The following is an 18,786-nucleotide window of genomic DNA, read 5'->3' on the forward strand; positions in this document are numbered from 1 at the left end:
ACTGCCGGGCAGAAATGGTCATTTTTTTGGAAAAAAACCCAAAAAACTTTTCCCAGTCAATTAATGGTTTTGCTTACATGGCAAAATCAACAGCTCTAGCTCTGTCTAAGGGAAGAGAAAGCCCACAGTTGAATAACTACAAAAAAAAATCTCAGGCCAGTGAAAAAGATCAGCTATTGAGGGAATGAATTGGATGTTTCCTCTCCTGCACAAAAGGCTACTGGAGTTTCCTGGACTCCAGTGCATGTTCATGTGCTTGGATTGGCTTTTCTGAACAGGCCTAAACCAAAGCATAATAAAACCATTACCAAATCAAAGAAGTTAAATTACTGTGGTTATGACAATTTCAGTAAATACCATCCCAACATCTAAAGATCCTTAATGCACAAGAGAGTTAAAGGGGAAAATAAGGAAAATCTGTTTTGCCACATATAAAAGTCAGAAACAATAAACATTTCTGCAACCATTCTGTATCTGGTAAAATACTATATCTTGCATTAAAATATATATAAAGTGTTCTGGGAACTGAAGCAATGCTTCAGTTCAATAAAACTAACGTAATTAAAGAGAAAGAATTCTGTTTTTCCTCTGCTTGCAATTTCAAATGAGAGCTTCCTAAAACTGTGACCATTGCTGGAATCCAATTCAGGACCTCAGTTTATCAAATTCCCAGCTCTGGCACCATGCCTTTGAGGTACTATGAAGTGCTGCTCATCACAGCATCCCTGTCTGTAAATGCTCCCAATAACTCTCAAGTGCAGACACCCCATTTCAAAGCAGGCAAGTGTTCACTGTGAATCAAAATGGAGTCACCAAACACATGCAGCCTTCAGCTGGTGCTGCTTTTCTTGCAAGGTAACAAAGGAAAAGGTGTTAGCAAAAAAAGTCTCCTTGTAATATTTTAAACTAGGAAAGCTTTGCAGGACAGCACACCTAGCCAGTGCCACAGCTTTTTGAGACCCTGTAGACCACACATCTTATTCTGTAATTCATTCTGGAACTGAGAAACTGCCAGGCTAATGAGCTCTCCTGCAGCCTCTTCCCCTGCAGGTGCTTCCCTGGAAGCACAATCTTAAATCAGACACTGCCATGCCAGATGTAACCTCCAGAACAAACACCAGTCCTCGCTCCCAACGTGGTCTGAGCAAGCCAGGGCAGCACGAGCATCTGACTTTGATGAAATCACAAACTTCTTTTCCATTCAGAGAGTGGAAGCCAAATTAATTCCTCAGCTTCTTTAATGCTGAGAGCTACATCTTGGGAATTCAATACAGGAACATATTAATCTCTCTGATAGGTGATAGTGCAATATATTACTGATGGGGGAGCCAGCACGTCAGCTCTGTGACAGTGACCCTGACCAGCAGATGACTGAATGGGGAAGGAGTGAAGGAGCTGCTCTGGCTTGAAGGCACAGCCTCCACTTTGGCAGGCAGTCCTTCACTCTCGTCCCACAGATAATTTCCCAACACATTAGTTTGTCACTTGGGTATCCAGGAAACCTCATTACAGAGGAATGTGACAGCCCCTGATAATACATGTCTGTGGCAAAATAATTGATCCCTCTTTGCAGTGGTGATCTTTAATGCTCATAGGGCATCGGTGGTTATTAGAAGGCAGGCACCCTTTGATGGTCTCCAGCATAACACGTTACCAGACAGCAATGTGCCACCTATCTATCACTTACAAAGTCATGTCATCCCTGAAAAAGGGCCTGGCAGTCAGGGTTAGGGGAGGAAGGGGTTTTAATTATATTTGTGGATGAAAAGATGTCCTGAGAAAAGTGTGCAGCCTGATTATTTACTGCCTGTTCAGAAGCACTCAACACGATATAAGGAAAACATCAGGCTCTCCAATACGGTGGCTCACATTGCTGTTACAGACTCTAGCCTTGAAATCAAGTTCAAGCTGAAGAACAAAATTACCTCTTACAATATGTGGTTTACTTCTGAAAATGAAAAGGGTAAGAGACGTATTAGCAATGTTGGCATTAGTGGAGGCAGCTGTTTTTAGATATTTGGTATTTCAGGGATGTGAGTTTAGCATCGTTACTAGAAGGACAGCTTACTATATTCCTCTGCTAACTTTCCAACAGTGAGCAGATGGTTACCCTATTACCAACCATTTGCATTTAACATATTGTAATGATTTATATACCACATGTCACCGAGCAAAGTAAAAACAGTTGATGGTAACTAATTAGTTGAGTGTGAAAATGCATATCTCAATGCCTATATCCTTATTGTAATAAAATTTCATCTTCTTGGTTGTTAATAGGTTTAATTAACAGTGGTGTAACAGAAATAGTGGTGGCAGTTAAACATGAACCATCATGTCACTTCACCATTGGGACAGTACTGGTATCATTAACATTTCCACCAGCATTCCCTTACATGCCTGTTTTATGAATGATGGTGCACAGAGGACAGGTTGTAACAATCTATTGTGCTTCCCTACCAATCCTTCTTAAGTGTATTTCAAAGTACTTTCTAAATCTTAATATATCAGATATTGGCTCATATTACAGGACAGCACACATCTGGAGAGGGTGGAAGTGGGAATGCTGCTTGGCAGAGAGGAAAAGCACTCAGAGCTACCATAGAGACAGAAATGGATTTAAGGGAGAAAATGGAAAAGAAATCACAAGGTCTTCAAGGGAGTTTGCAAGGTAGAAGCAGACAACTGTTGACATTTACATGAACAAAGTCAGAAGACAGACTCAAGGGTTCAGAGGAAGAATACAACTTTAGAAACTTGCCTGCACAACTATAATATGGGCAGGTGTATGTGCCATGTATCACACTATCCATGGAATGTCCCAAGGTCTGATCAGATATAATCTACAGTATGAAGCTATGGAATATCTGCCTGGTCCTGACATGGCTTTTGTTCACTTTTTAGCTTATGTCAAAATGGTTGCCATCACCCCAGATATGTAAAAATAATTGTTAGTGAAGTACAGCTGGGTTAATCCAGAGTATACCAGCATTTCCAGCATAAAAGTCTGGATGAACTGTTATGTGAGCAACCAGGTGCTGTTGACAGACTGACTCTAAGGCCCCAAGTACTCAGTATGCTGCAAAAATTACAGGTGGTCTCATGCAGGAGTGGCAGCATGTCAAGAAGTTCAGCAGTTCCTGCTCCCTCCTAATATCATTAGGACACCTCTTGCTACTCAGCATCCTTTCATTTCTACCATGTCCTGCAGATCTCTGGGGACACAGCCCGTTCTCCTGCAAAGGGCTGCAGCCAGCATTATGCTTTCCTGACTGCATCAGCAGCCAGACTTTCTCTTGGGAATACGACCTGCAGTGTAACTCCTCGTCTGTATTACTGCCTGCTAAAATTGTAGCATTGCCATTTGTTTTTGTAGCTCTTTCCTTTTCCATGAACAAAATGATAATCTATGGGACCAGAATTACAGCAGTGTTGAAAACTTACCCTGTAGTTCAGCCCAGTTAACAGTACACTTCACCTGTGTTTTACAGAGGATTTTTCATGACAGCCTGCTGTGATCAAATAGGAACTGTGATGATTCCCTTTGTGAATGGGTCACTAGTACTGCTGAGGCACAAAAATCCCAGAGGGGGACTCCAGAGGAAATGGCAGGAAGGGTCTTGCAGACCCCATATAATGATACTATTAGACCTCAGCCTTTACTAATTCACTTTCTGGTTTCTGAACAGGTGTGACTGTATCATTGGACTGAACAGAACTGGCAGCTTTACATCAGCTCTGTCATGCAGACATGAGACAGGATGAACAGACTGAGAGGTGTGGGCTTTTTCTCAGTTTTTTAAAACAGAAGCTAGGATAGCCTTCTGACTTCTGTCCTCCCTCCCTCCTTTCCACCCCCCCCCCCTTTTGTTCCTTCTGTCCCCCCTTCCTTTTCATCACTTGCTTTCCCTCATTCATCCTACATGCATTTGAAACTCAATGGGTTAATAAGGGTAACTTCACTCAAATTATTCCTCATTTACTGGATGGCATCTGAAACTAGTATCAAGGCTGGTGTCTTGTTTCAATACTTTTAACATGTAGGGAGTGATACAGAGCATACTATGGCACTGTTCTAAAGAGAAATGAGAGGAAAAGCAGTGGAGTTCAATTTCTTAGTTTCAGATACTTTCCTAGATCACAGATGAATGATAGGTTATTTATTACAGATACCCCTAAAAAAAATAACAGAGAGAGAAACATCACTTATGTCAGTAGAAAGTACATGAATATTTTGGATTCAGCTACTACTTTCTGAGGCACTTCACACACTGAGAAGTGTCCAGGAAAAGTCAGCTCCTAAGCAGATGCAATCTGGTACTGACATGAACAAAACTAATGGCAGGGAACACCACCACACTGGTACCCATGGAAAGGATCAGAATGTAAATGTAAAACCTCTCCCCCAAAAAACCCATACTTAAAAAATGGTAGCTTCTATTACTTGTGAAATAGTTGAAAATTTTTAAACTTTTAATGTGATAATATGTTGTACCACTCCAGCTTTAACTTCATCCAGAAGGACATCCCTGTGCCAGGAATCATTTGTATATGTGATACAGGACATCCTTAAGCTTATTTCAGTGTTTGCATTAAATTACACCCTTTTCAAATGAAAAGCTTAAAGGAAAGAAAGTTTCTGCAAGCTATTGGAGTCACTGAATTTATTCTGAAAGGCTCTTTGGATTGCTTTTCAGCATACAAAGCAATACAGAAAGAAAAATCCTCATTTCTTTCATCAGGATTTTTATCTCTACCCCTTTAATATTCAATGGCAAAATGAATTATACTACAAAAAGTTTTGGTGCCTCTCCTCAAAAACCCTGATTGTGCATGATACTGAGTTCCTTGAAAGACAGCTGGGGGAGATTAGTATGGAAATTTTTGATGTCTTGCAAAAAAGAAAAGATGACCAGATGCTAATAAGCAAAGGTGGTGAGTGATGCCTGGTGGTTTAAAACCTCTGATTTCCAAAGCATATAGCAGAATGAGAGTCCCAGACAGCATTCAGACTCCACTGCTCTGCTCCCCTTCCAGGCCCTGTGACTGAGGCTGCTCTGAGCTGATGGACAGGACTTGTGTCACTGCCATCAGCATTTATCCAAACACAGGCAGGAGTAAAACCCACCCAGGACTGAGTAAACCCTGGAGACTGCTCATGTGTGGATAAACACCATGACCATTTAATTATTTCAGTTCCTAACCATCCTAGATTTGCTTACAGAAAATGAAGGACCATTTTCCTTAGTGACATATCACAGCAGATACATTAAAAAAGCAAAAATTGCACTTGGGACTTAAGAGCGATTGAATGCTCTTAAATATATGTGTTTTTTTTTTCTTTCCTGTTCTCTAATGGGTTTATAATTTAATCAGGGAAGCTGCTAGATTCCCTCAAAATACTAGTGAAAATCTCAGAGGAAAAAAGCTGCTTATGCAAGTTTCCTGTAAAACAAAGTATTCAAGTATGGTAAATAAATAGTAGAGTCAAAAATGGTATTCAGGTGTCCCCTTAAAAGCTTGAAGCCTCCATATCTTAATATTGATGGTCTTGTTCTGAACTGAACATCAATGAAAACATTTTCTGTTACAAATAAAACTACAGAATTTCTACATATTATCACTTCCCTAGGGCAAAGTTCTGCTTTTGGGTGAATTACAGAGCTGTATGTATAGTGTATAGTATAGTGTTGCCAAGTGTATGACAGGATAACATAGAGATTTTACTCCAATTAATCCATCCACAGACTGCATCTGCAGAATAAGCCAGAGGATAGGACCCAGCAGAGCCCAGCCTGCCTGGTGGAACCTCCTGGCTGAAGCTGCAGGGTGAGCTCCCACTCAGGGCAAGTGGAGTCACCCACCCCAAATCCACCACAGCCTCAGGAGCAGTTCAGGCTCACACCTGCCAGGACGGGCGGGCTGACCAAGAAGACAAAAAAGCCCCAACCCTCTAAGTCGCAAATATATTTTCCTTCAGATTAATTCATTCAGATGCTGAGATGGATTTAAATTTAGAAGAGATAATGTGAGAGCAAGGAACTGTTAAAACTGAGGTTACTTTTCATTTGTGTACTGAGTGTTAGAGGTTTCTATTGCAGCTGGAACTGCAGCCACAGCTGAGACACAGTCAGAAAACCCTGGGGCTTAAATACAGAAGCTTCAAGGCGAGAAGAGTATAAAAATAAATTCCAAAGGGCTTAATAACATTGTGCAGAGACTGGATATTCTGGTGTCAGAAAGAGACTGGTGGCTCTTAGATCAAAACCTAATCATTCAAAAGCAATAAGAGCCTTTGTTTTACCCAGCCAGTCATTCTGTTACCCACTGGGACCCTGGTTTTTACAAGCATCCCGAATTACAGTTAATTTACGGTGTATAAGTGTACACATCACTGACAATGTAACAGCTAGAGCAAAAAGTACTTTAAAATTAACAAGGTTAAACCTTCAGCAGTCTGATCCAAAATCTGCTAGGAACCTTTAGCTTGACTTCAAAGGAATTATTATCAGCATTTTAGTGAACTTCTCCTACAAAAATAAGTCTAAAACTGGGAGCTGTACCTCACTGCTTACTGCCAGCACTGTCCTTCATGTGGAATTGAAGACAGGCAGAGCCTGAAGACAGGTCAGGGCACCTCTGCAGGCAGCACAGTGAAAGAAACCTTCCTGGGATTGCAGCACAGGACACCCTCTGATCCTCTGCAGCAAGGCCAGATGAGGGGAAAATGTCTACTCTTCCTTAGCTTCCCATCCCAGAAGAGTTTATTTATGCATTAGTCGACCTTTCTAGCTGTTAGGACCATCTTGCTTCAGCAGTTAATTAACACAAGTGCCATAATTTAATACAGTTAATGCTACTTTATGCCCTTTAATGTACCTTCCATTAGTGATATTATTGTAGTATTACCCTGTAAATTAAAATAAGATCAAGAATAAGAGAGGCTCTCTTTAATTAAGGTACTGGCACACTGCATCGTCCATTATTCACTAGAAAAAATCGCCCTGATTTAGTGAAGCAGACCATCAGTAAGTCAGAATTAGTTCATGGGAATTATTAGGTTTCTTGAATAATGTGAGCACAATGGGGTTGCTGAAATTGCTAACAGCCACGTTTCCTTTTTTCATCACCTTAATAAATACAAAATGGAAGTGGTAAATTGAAGAAGAATAAACAGGTGGTAATAGAGGAGGAAAGGCATTTGTTGAGAGTACACAGGTTTTCATCTCTAATGCAACATACATCAGGCTTATTTCACACCAAAATGCAAGGCAATGACAAAACAAGCCTATATTAAGTGGGCAAATCTCCTACCTATAATTCATTGTGAAGTGTTAACCACCACAGTATCCTGTATATTTATATAGTGGCTTTAAGATAGATGCTTTTCACTGTCATTGATGCTCGGAACACAGTGTGAAACAAATTACATTTTATGCTGCCTTTAGAAATATGCTATTGTGAGCTCTGGTGATTTTAACCATATTTGACCTACAGGTTATGTTTTTCAGATAAAGGACTAGCTTTAAAGTGTGTTTGCCAGCATCCCTCATGCAATACATGTCAAGCTCCTTGGTAACCTCCCTTTGTACCCTGTCTTTGTGAAATAATTTAGTCTATTTTACCAAGTTTATATAAATAGCTGTGTCTCAAAGCCCAGAATATGAATCTTCGTAGCAAAACAAAATAATTTTGTAACAATTTCCAGTTAACATTCTAAATTAATGATCAAGAGCTGAAAGGCTCAGCTGAGCTGGAAACTGGCACAACTACCCCGGTAACCCTTGCTTGCCTCCACTGGTGCCCATGCTCAGGGCATGCCAGGGCACATGCTGGGAATGTTGATTGGGACACTCTGGTGGGGACAGGCCATAAAGCTTCTGGAAGAGACAAAAAATACCTAAAACCAGCTAACAGTGGGCTTACTGCAAGTCACAACTGGTGCAACTAAACAATCAGGGGCTGTGTTTTGCAGCTACTCAGCAGCAAGCAAGCCCTAAAGGTTTCAACAAGGAAAGCTCACTAGATATTGAAGGAAATGGCACCAAATCCCAAAAGAGCTGTTCTTCTCATTAGCAGAAAAGTGATAAGAATTCACATGAATCTAATCTAGTGAGGTACCATTACACATCAGATACTTCTTTTAAAGCACGTGTCCAATTACTGCAGCATTTAGACAACAAGCACCAGCATCAGATAAGTTCTCTGTACAGTCATGCTGCATTTCTAATGGATAATTTTTCACAAGACTGGTGAGCCCCAGATTTGCCTAGAAGGTTTCTGTTTCTAATTTGCATGCAATGCAGTCTTTTTTAATCCCTCAGATGCTTTCTTTGATAAAGTAATGATAATGTAATTGAAGTCTGACTAAGCTCCAAATGGGTTTTCAGATGGGGGAACAGGCTTTCCTTAAAGCCTAAGGACCTACAAATCCTGAGCTTTGATATGATGCCCCAGTGGAGCTAACCTGTGTGGAGCCCAATGGAGAAAATATACACTTTAAATAGGTGTTATTTCTTATATTGAGACTAATTGTACCAAACTATTCCAAACAATGTCTTAAGCTGTTCATGATCCACTTAGTCCTCCCAAGAGACTTCTGAAAAATAATTTGCAATGTAATGAATGAGCATTGCAAGAAGAATTCCTAAAACAGCAACATTTACTTTAGATTTTCAAATGCTGGACTAATAATTCTGTATGTATGGACATACAATTGGTGTGGACACAGAAGATTGTAACTGCATATGAAATCTCTGGTCCTAAGAAATGTATTTTGATTTTGATTTGCACTACAGGAATAATAAAAATATAGCCAGCACTGTTTTATATATTCACTGTAGCTATTTTTTTTCACTCAGTTCTGAGTCTGCAAAGGAAGTCCCTAGCCTTCCAAGACAGATCAGCTTTTCTGTTTGCTTTGATACTTAGATTCTCTTAAAGAAAAAAGTTTTTTTAAAAAGGAAGTCTTAAATCCTGTATAGGAGAAACAGAAGAAGAAGAAAAGGTATATTAGACTGGTGAGTGAATTGCTAATGGAGGTCATCCCACTCATTTATTTTGAACAACTTGGCATCCAAGACCCGTACAAGGGGATCACCCTCCTGCTTGAGGGCATCAGTCAATTGCTAGTTTGAGTTGGGAATAAAATTTTCTGATAGGAATGTCACTGCAGTTATTATTTTTGGGACTACAGCACTTGATACCAGCCACTGCTTGCCCTAGAGGGAAGCATTTGTCTTGAACCCAGCTGAATAATCATCTTTGTTATATTCAAATCAGTCTATCTAAAACACTGCTGGGTTTTTTCCATTTTAATTCAGCTTCTCTGCATTTCAGAGCTAATTAAAATACAAGGAAAGGACTCTAATCTCTGCTGCTTTTCTTGTTCACAGCCAGACCTAGTGGGAAGGGTTTGTGCAAGGGCTGCTGTATCAATCACAGCTCACATTAGAGGCCTGGAAAGGTCAAATGATAAAACAGAATCTCTGTTTTCAGTTAACTGCCACTGGATCAGACTCCAACTACATAAGAGAGGAAAGTGTTCCAAGGCTATGGTGAATTCCTGAGCCAGCACAAGAACCAAAGCCATCCTGCCTGCAAGACCCAGGGCTCAAGATCCAAGGTGAGTGCCAGCAAACACCAGACCTTGTGCCACTGAGTCACAAACTTCTGGTACGACAGCAATGGCCTTCAGCTGAGCCAGATTTCCAGTGAACACTGGCAGAGAATATCATCTTGTTTGGGGAAATAAGCAGTTTTGAGTACCTGCTCAAATCAAACAGATATGACTGTTTCTAAAGTTATATATTCTCTTACCTTCCATATACCCTTATGTCTGAAATTGCATAAAAGTAGCGTGCCAGATGTTGCTCATCTACATATATTTCACCAGTTGCTGGCCTGAGCAGTCTTATCCTCAGATCTGTGATGGTAAAGAAATCTCTTAACTTCTTGGTGGTGTCAAGCTGGCCATAAAGAGAAGCCATGTTATGAAGCCGAGGTCCAGCAAAAAAAGCAAATCTATCTTTGATTTCAAAGTGGATTATTTTACTATTTGTCATGTACCCAGTAGAGTATTCCTCTGTGCAAATGATTTCTAGGACTGTGTGCTGTGATAAATCCCTCACTGATTTTGGATCCATGTGAAAAGCATCTAGGCAGTCTGTGGCATAGTACTGGTAGGGCTGCCACGTTCGTCCGTAGTCGAGGGATTTCTCCAGGATCATTTGGTCAGGACGGCCAGATTCAAAGGTGATAACTATGTTATCTGTAAGCTCAATGGTTTTGTTCCAGGAGAGTGTAATATTAACATGAAGAGGCTTGGGATAGTCCTTCCAAGTTGTGGACTGCCAAAATGTGGAGGGATGTCTTCCTTCCAGATCGAACATCAGCTCTGGAGGATGAGCCAGTTCTTGGGTACTCGCATCACATTCATTATTGCACATGTAGGGATTCCCCTGGAAAAGAGCAAACCACTGTTACAAGGGGCACCACAGAGGTGAGTGTAACACATAAGATGTTTCTTGACTGAGGACTGCTTTTTCATCAGGAGGGAAGCCAAGAAAGAAAACCCAAATTTTAATGTAAAATTTAATATGCAAGTAAGAACTTAATGAGATTCATCCTGGCTGGTTTACCTGTTAATGTACAAACATAACATAGAGAACACCCTTGCTTCTGTAATATAAACATTTTTCTTATTGTATGTTAAAAAAAGAAAAAAGCTTATTTACCCTGAACAACTTGGACCAGGGATTGAGTCACAGTATGCAAGAACAATATGAAAGTCTCTAAAAGCTCAATAACTCCCAACTCTCCTTAGAAAGATGCAGCGGCCAAAAAGAATTTCTTTTTGAAACAATCATGTTCCTCAGAGCTCTGCCCAAAAAGGAACTAATTTGTAGGGCAAGTGTATTTCCTTAGCAGTCTGTGTGTACTCACTTTCAAGTTTCCTTTCACCCAGGTGGGAAATTTATCATGCTTAACTTGGGCTCCCAGCTCAACACTGCCTTGCCTTGAAACACTTACACTTGCCACCAAAAGCCATTAGAAAAACAGTGCTCTGTCAGCTCTGGGCTTGATTCAGGTATCTGCCATCTTATTACAGGGTACCAAAGTACTTCAGAAAAGACTTTTCATGAGGCACCAGATTCAATTTATCAGGACAAGATAATCCAGCACTTGATTAGGTGGGAGATGTCAGTGGCTCTGGCTGGAACACTGCCGAGGTGGCTGGAGCTCTGAACTGAGGGTTGAGTTAAAAACAGCAACAAAAAAAAAAGCTTGCCTACAGTGCACAGCTTTTACTGCTGCTTGTCCTCTGAAGCAAGGTGAAAGTGAGTTATTCTCTTTCTGGCCCTTTGATGCATTAACTTTCACACTACAATCTTGTGTTTCTTCACAAAGGCTATTTTGTCTGCAGATTGGGGATATCTTGCAGCAGTTGCCAAGATATCAGACCCTGTAGGCTGCACTGAATCACATATATCTAATTTCAGCTTTCAACAGTACATTAGTATTTTGCTACTTGCTCATTCTGTGTTTGTTCCAGAGAGGAACTGCTGCTCTCTCTCCTTCCCTCTGCTTGACACTCAGACTGTGGAAGAAGCCTCTATTCACTGTAGTCAGCACTGCTGGGGAAAAACATGCACATGCCTTTACCTAGCAGAGCTTGATGAGGTCATCAATGTAGCTGTTATTGTCATTAATCAGAGCTCCTGCACCTGCCCTGAAAAGAGAACAAGCCCTGGCATGATGATCAACCTTTTCTTTTCTTATAATTGGAGTTATACTTCTCTCCATCTCAAAGCCTGAGGGCAATGAAGTGACTCAAGGCTATCCAGTGTGGAAAACATGAATTTCCACCTTGGCCACTGCTCTGCTCCTTGATGTACTCCCACAAAACACAAGAAAAAGAAATTCTGCACTCACTTTGACCTCCCCACTGGCAACCTCCTCTTACCTGGGCTGGAAAATACTATTTTCTTTCTCTGTCTTTCTTGTTAATACAGCTGAATGCTAAAATTGACAAGGATTCACTGGAACTGGGAGTTAGAGAAAAAAAACCCACAACTACAAGACAACAAAAAGGGTTATTTGAAAACCAGCATGCTGCTTGTTACACTGACAGCTTCAAAGCATGCAGCTGTAACTGGAAATACTCTGCAAAATATTGTCTATAATCTGTTACAGCTCTGATTTCAAGCTCATGGTTGCTATTTCTATGCCTTCCTTTTGAATAAAACAGTGAAAATTAAAAGTAAGTTTCAAGCAGAAGAGAGAAAACTCAGAATTGTTTAATATTTAAGCTCCATATCAGATACAAAAGCCGTAATTCGCTAACTTACACAGGCCTATTTCCCTCAGGGGGAAATATACATATTGTGAAATCTGTAAGGTTCCAGACCCTTTGGCTATATGTAAATATCAGTTTATCAGAAGATGCTCAGATTGCATAAATCACTCCTGTCTGAGGCTGCCCAGAAAAACCTGGTCACTTTTACCTGGGTATCTCTAACCTATATGCTTTATGCTTCTGCTTTTGCTTTGGCAAGAACAACCACACTGGGCAGTCACAGGTATCCAAACCCAACAAATAATGCTCCTGTGCAGCCAGGCAGTGCTTTAAGCACTGCACAGGGATGGCTTTAGTTTCCTGCTCCACAACCAACTGCTGGGTCTGCTGTGACTCTTTGTGCTAAAAACTAAAGCCACTCTGATCCCTTAGTGCCTGGATGCTGGAGGAAGCATGTTTTATGACTTCCAGCAGCTAACCCAGCTTGTATGGGATGTAGTGTTTCTTTCTCTATATTAGTTGATTTATTTTACAGCCTTTGCCTTTTATCTTTTGCTTTTTATCAAAAGCTGAGGTGCCAACTGAATCAGAGAACAACTGGGAGAGGGGCTCCAAAGCTCCACAAGCAAATGTGAATACAGTATGACCCTGAGAGCTGGTAGCTCTAGATTGCCACTGGAATGCAGTCTACAACTCTGTGCACAGAGCTGTTTAGGGAAAGATGAGACTATTCCAATCCATGGCAGAGTATTGTGAGAAATAGGTCAGAATCACACCTACACCTGAAACTCTTACCAGTGCTAACAGTGGTGCCACAACTTGCCACTGAAACTGGGCATCACTGGGCATCACTGCAAATGAGAATCCTAAAACAAGCTTCAGGTATATCCTCACCAATAAAAGGAATTATTCTTTTAATTTTATGGCACAGAATTCTCTTTTAAGAGGTGAATGATTTGATGACACAAAATAACATGTGTGGAGTTCAAGTGCTTGAAAAGAAAATCAGGAGAAAAAAAAATCCAAGCTGATTATAAACCAATAAAATAAATGTCCTGAATTCTAACAGGAGGAGATAAATTATGAGTTTACATAAATTCCCCTCTGTCTACTGACATGGCAATTGCTGATGTAATTTTGAAATATTTAACATAATTATTGTTTCAGAAGCTTGGAATCAGGTTCCCATTTTCTCTACTAGCAACTTGGCTTTCAACTGCTTCTAATTAATCTTAAATGTAATTTTCATGGTAAGTCATACTTACATTACCAAAACAGTCTAAAAGGGTCTTACTCTACCCAAATGTCCCTCAGTACATGTTATTATGAAAGCAATTAATTTAACTGGGATTAGTTACATATTTTAATGCCTTGATCTCTATAATAATCCTCTTTAAGACTTTTGTCTCAGTAAAATGAATGTAACAAAGACAAACTTTACCCAATTTGTGAAAACTAAGCTCAGTCTGTGTTGTGGCCATCTGAAGGACCAGAGCATTAGCATCTCTAAGTAATTTTCTGCCTAGCAGGCAGCTGTAAATAGATCTTCATTTAAGCCTTCCAAGAAGCAGCTCTCCAGTAGGACAAGGTGGAAAATATTTATAAATTTTCAAAAGGATATTTAAGTCATTAGGAGAGCTCTAAATAATTAAATAGTGATAAACACTTCTCAACACTTTACTGCCAATTAGCATAAAAGGTAGTTGAGTCTTTTCCAATACCACAACCATGACCACCTAAAAGAAACCTGCTGTTTTCCTGTACACTAATGGGAGATTGATATTAGACAGCTCCTTGCAGGCAGGCAAATTAAGCTGCTATTTATTTTGGTTTTGGCTGCTCATGGAATTGAAAATATTACTGAAACTACTGACATAGTAAGTGTTGGCTTTAGGAGGGAGTACCTGATCTGCAGGCACAGTGAGGATGTAACCACATGATCCCATTCAGCCCTGGCTGGAAAAAGCAGAGTTTCCTGAGAAGCTCTTGAGCAGGGCTGACTGGTCCCAGCAGCTGGGTTTAGTTTGTTTTAGCACACAGCAATGTCTCTTTGTGCCAGCCAGCTTGAACTTTCACAGAGGTGTTGGTGGTGCTCTGCAAGTGTCCCTGGCTGGGATGGTGCTGGGGCTGGCCCTGCTCCCCCTGCACAGCAAAAGCCTCTCCAGGATCAGCACAAGACCCTGGGGTGAGGATTGAGGCCAAAAACAGAATTCCAGCAGTAGTGTGACCTCTGAATGCCAGCAGGGGAGCAGCAGCAGTGCTGGGTTGAAGTCTGAGTGCTGCTGCTCAGGTGAAGCCTCAGGTCTCACCTGTACAGCTCCTCAGTGGCACCCACACAGGCTCAGGGCTCAGTTGAAGATGTTGCTTCTTTCAGTGTGTTCCTTGTCCACATTAAGACCTCATGGACTTTCTCACTCAGGAACAAAGACAGAGGGGCTTAACTCTTCTGCAGTGTGAATACTGTAAGATGTATCACAGATTACATGCTGTAATGGACTCCTGGCTAAATCCCCACAGAGGATTATAACTTTCTTTTTTCAAACTGGTGAAGGCTGCTGAGGTCAAACTGGCCAAGATTTTAAGAAGAACCAAAATAAATTTTCAAGAAGTGAGCCACTGCAACTGTTTTTTATACCACACACACAAGACAAGTAATAAACACAGCCTCACTTATGTCTGGAGTGTGCCTGTGTGGTAAATTACTATATTCAAGTCACACTTTTGGAAATAATAGAGTACTTCTGTTTTCCTTTTCAAAAGATCATTACAATTAATTCACTTGGTGCATGCTGTACATTGTAGGTGATTAATTAGACAGTAATAACTAACAGCAGCAATTGCCCTAATGCTTACATTTTGCATGTGGTTTCTAACCAGGAATTACTTGTTTACCATAACAGAGCCAGATTATGGGGTCATTAATTGTGAGATACTTCTTATGAGCTGTTCTGCTAAGGGCAGAGTCAGTGAGATGGAGGATTGGCAAGGCCCAGGATCTGGTGCATGATAATTGATGTTATCAAAGCCACTACATCCATTAGCTGCTTTGAGAGCATCTTGGTCAATGTCTGCAGAATTATTGCTGTGATGATGGCAGGAATGGCTGTAGACAAGAACATTTTACCATCAGCAGCCTTTCATCACTGCAGTGACAGCATTTTAAGTTAAAGTGATTTAAGTTAAGAAAGAAAAAGTGCTAAAATCGGACTGGAAGATTTGATGCTCTTTCAAGAGCTCCCAAGCGAGGGCATCTGGATGCCCAGGCTGGCACTTTGAACTCTGTGCTGCAGGCTGAACAATGTACATTCTTCAAAATGAGCAAAAAAGAAAATAAAAGCATGTTTAAATCAATACCTTCTGGGGAGACTTAAAGAGATTAAACCAGGGAGGATGTGACTGGCCAAAAATAGACAATAATGCTTAACAACTTCATGCACTTTTAAGCTTGAAAGTACATTGTAGATTATGATCCTGATCCTGCAACAAACTTGGTGTAAGAAGGCCCTTGTAATTTAGATTTGAAAAAGATATTTAAACCTCTAAAAATCTGGCACTTTGCCATGTGGCACATGAACCTAGCTAATTATTTTTCATGACAACACCTCCACGAGGTATGGAATCCTATACCAAATTTACATATAGATGCAGAATTAGAGAGAAATGCTTTTGCATGATGAACTGGGTAATCCCTGATTATATTGTACTGTTTCTTGCAAAGCCTTTTGGTAGATCATGTGAAGGTATTCCTGGCATACAGAGTAGTTCTCAGATTACTGCCCCTTTTCAATACTATGGATTGAAAATGTTGCATAGGAAAACATTTATTTGCAGCACCAAATGCATTTGTGCATTTGCCAAAGGCATTTACTTCCTGGCAGAACATTCCCTATTTTTAGTAACTTTAGCTACTTCTTGAAAATTATTTCAATTTATTGTATGAGGCAAATGGAATTTTGTTTCCTCTGAAATATTTCTACTCCTTTCTTGGGAGTGAAAATCCTTCTTTTCCCCACTGGTAGCTTTCTGCTTTACTTGGCAACCTTGCTGATGTAACTTTGGCCACTTGATTCTGGCATAACCTTATGGCAGACCTTACTGGCACTGACCCCAGTGTGGTTTTGTTATTTCAGAAGCTCAATATTGGTGTTTTCCTCTTGCATCAGCAGGTATCTGGCAACATAATCACTTTCCTATTTATAGTTTTTGCAGTGTCATGACACTCCTGATGCTGGGACCCCACTGTGCTGAGCTCTGGCTGAGCAATACAGCAAATGTTCCAAGAAAAACTGAGTTTCTTTTATACCAGATGCATACCTGGATTTCAGAAACTGAAATCCCAGGGGGTGTAATGTCCCCTACTCTCAGAACAGTGGCACTTGTCCTGCCTAAAGCAGCCCATCCATGAGAGCACTCCTGCACCAAGGCAGCAGAGGGTGTCCAACTCCAGCATCCTGCTCAGCTCACATCCCTGCATTTTTGTCTGAGCCCGTTTTCCAGCATCCTGCTGCCCTGCTGGAGCTCTGGCAGGGAAGTTGTGTAGAAGATACAGGGGGTGTCCTCAACTGGAAATAGCTTGTACTGCCAGTAACAGCAGCCGGGGCTGTCTCTGCACTAGGTTTGTGTTCAGATACAGCTCCCATCTTGCTCACTTTCTGATTATTTTGGAGTAGCCATGGATTAGAATGGGAGCCATTGAGAAGGCAGAAAGAAGTCTAAAACACTAGAGCTGAAAGGTGCTATTCCTGAGCAAGGAAATCCAGTGCAGAGTAAAGCTGGTCTATTATCATGAGTAGATGTTATCAGTGATCACAGTGATCATGGAGGGAATGTGAGCATCAAAATCTGAGAAATTAAATCATCCTGCTGGGGACAGGAGAAATCAGGGTGCTAGAAACACTAAGAAAAATATTTTGCTGTTGTTTTTTTTTTTTCCTTTGTGGTTATAAATGATTGTGTTCAGAGTTTTGGTCCAAAAAAGAAAACTGTGCATACCAAAAAATCAGAAACAGGTTTTAATAACATAGGAGATCCCTGCAGGCCTGACCAGCCCCACTGGGCCCCAGGCCAGAGCCTATTTAAGCTCAGGCTGAGCTCTCTACCTGGTCTTTTCTTCACCTTGGGTGTGTGTTGTAGCTCTGGATCCTGCTCTCCTCCTGAGGGGTGTCCACTGATGACCTTGATTTGCCCACTTGTTGTACCTGTGATGCCTGGTGGCATGTCAGTGTCCCCCAGGTCTGTGGGGTGGGTGGGCAGCCTGGTGGCACATCTTCCCCTGCTGATCCCTGGCCCTTGCTCAGGGATATGCAGGGACTGAGGGGATGGCTACAGCAGAATTGCAAAGCTCCTCAGCTTGCCCTAAATGTGTGTAGAGTGGAGCTCTTCACACTACCTGAGTATGAAATCAGATCATGACATACCAAATCATGGGAGGATGGGAATTCTGTGCCAGCAAAAGTTTCTGGAAGAGTCCTGGTGTGAGGAAAGTGGAAGACTGCAATCTGGGTGGGCTCCCAACCCTCCATGCAGGGCACAGAGGCTGCTCTGAGTGCCTGTGAGTGCTGTGTGAGTGTCAGGAGGGTCTTTTCTGGTACCTAACACAGCTGAGCATGTCAATGTAACGAGTTCTCTGTTTTTATTGCCTGCAGTCAATGTGAAGAAATGTGCCTTGTAATAATGCTGGAGGCAGGTGAGTTGTAAATGGCTTTTGCTTTTGCAAAGGGTTGTTTTCATGTTTCAAACTGGTTCCAAACAAAGCTCCATCTTCTGCCCCTGTGGCCCCACTCCTGTGGTAAGGGTTTCCCTGTCCTCTTGGTGGACAGCTCTGCAGAGGATTGTGCAAAGTATTGATGCCACAAGTCCCAGCCAGGATGCAAATTTCTACCTGATCTTTGTGTAAATCAAATTAAGTGAGCAGAACAGATGTAGTGTTTGACCGAGGAGCTGCAACAGTGTTCAGTGCAATCCTATCCTGTGTTAATTTCAGTAAAGGCATCTTACTTGGCCAGCTCTTTATGTAGAGTACTCATCACAGCCCTAAAAAAGTTATGTATATCTGAAATGCCATGTCAGGTTACAAGTGAGTGGTATAGAAATACAAAAATCCTGAAGTTAATGGAAAATAAATGTAAAGTGTTGTAATGACTTGAATGAAAATTACATGGTTCAGGATCTCTCCATTAAACAAAAGAATTGTGATTTTTGTGTATATAGTGTAAAAGGTTCTACAGTGAGAAGTTTTCATCAAGCTGTTATTGGTTAGTTATATCTTATTATGGTAAGATGTTGGATTTAACAGGATGGATTTATACTGCAGTTTAAAAATCTTCTGTCCATAAGAATTCTGGATGAAAACTCTCCATTGTTGAATTGCCACTTAAGTAGCTTAACAATAATGCTGAATGTATTATTTACTTATTGTGAAAGATGTACAAAGCTCCTTATTTTTTTTTTCTCTTGGCTCTGATATTTTTCAATCCAGAAGCTTCTAAAAT

At 40.9% G+C, this 18,786-nt stretch overlaps 1 protein-coding gene across 7 annotated transcripts in view; it reads right to left on the bottom strand.

Moving 5' to 3' along the window:
* Positions 1-18,786, bottom strand: part of NTNG1 (netrin G1) — a 146,380-nt gene that overhangs the window by 73,116 nt on the left and 54,478 nt on the right. For all 7 annotated transcript variants that reach the window (XM_079313807.1, XM_079313808.1, XM_079313804.1 and 4 more), the window contains exon 3: positions 9,817-10,457. In XM_079313807.1, coding sequence (XP_079169933.1) covers positions 9,817-10,457 — 641 coding nt within the window. The remainder of the gene's footprint in view (positions 1-9,816; positions 10,458-18,786) is intronic.

Source organism: Erithacus rubecula (genome assembly GCF_903797595.1).
Source record: "Erithacus rubecula genome assembly, chromosome: 10".
Classification (NCBI taxonomy): Eukaryota; Metazoa; Chordata; class Aves; order Passeriformes; family Muscicapidae; genus Erithacus; species Erithacus rubecula.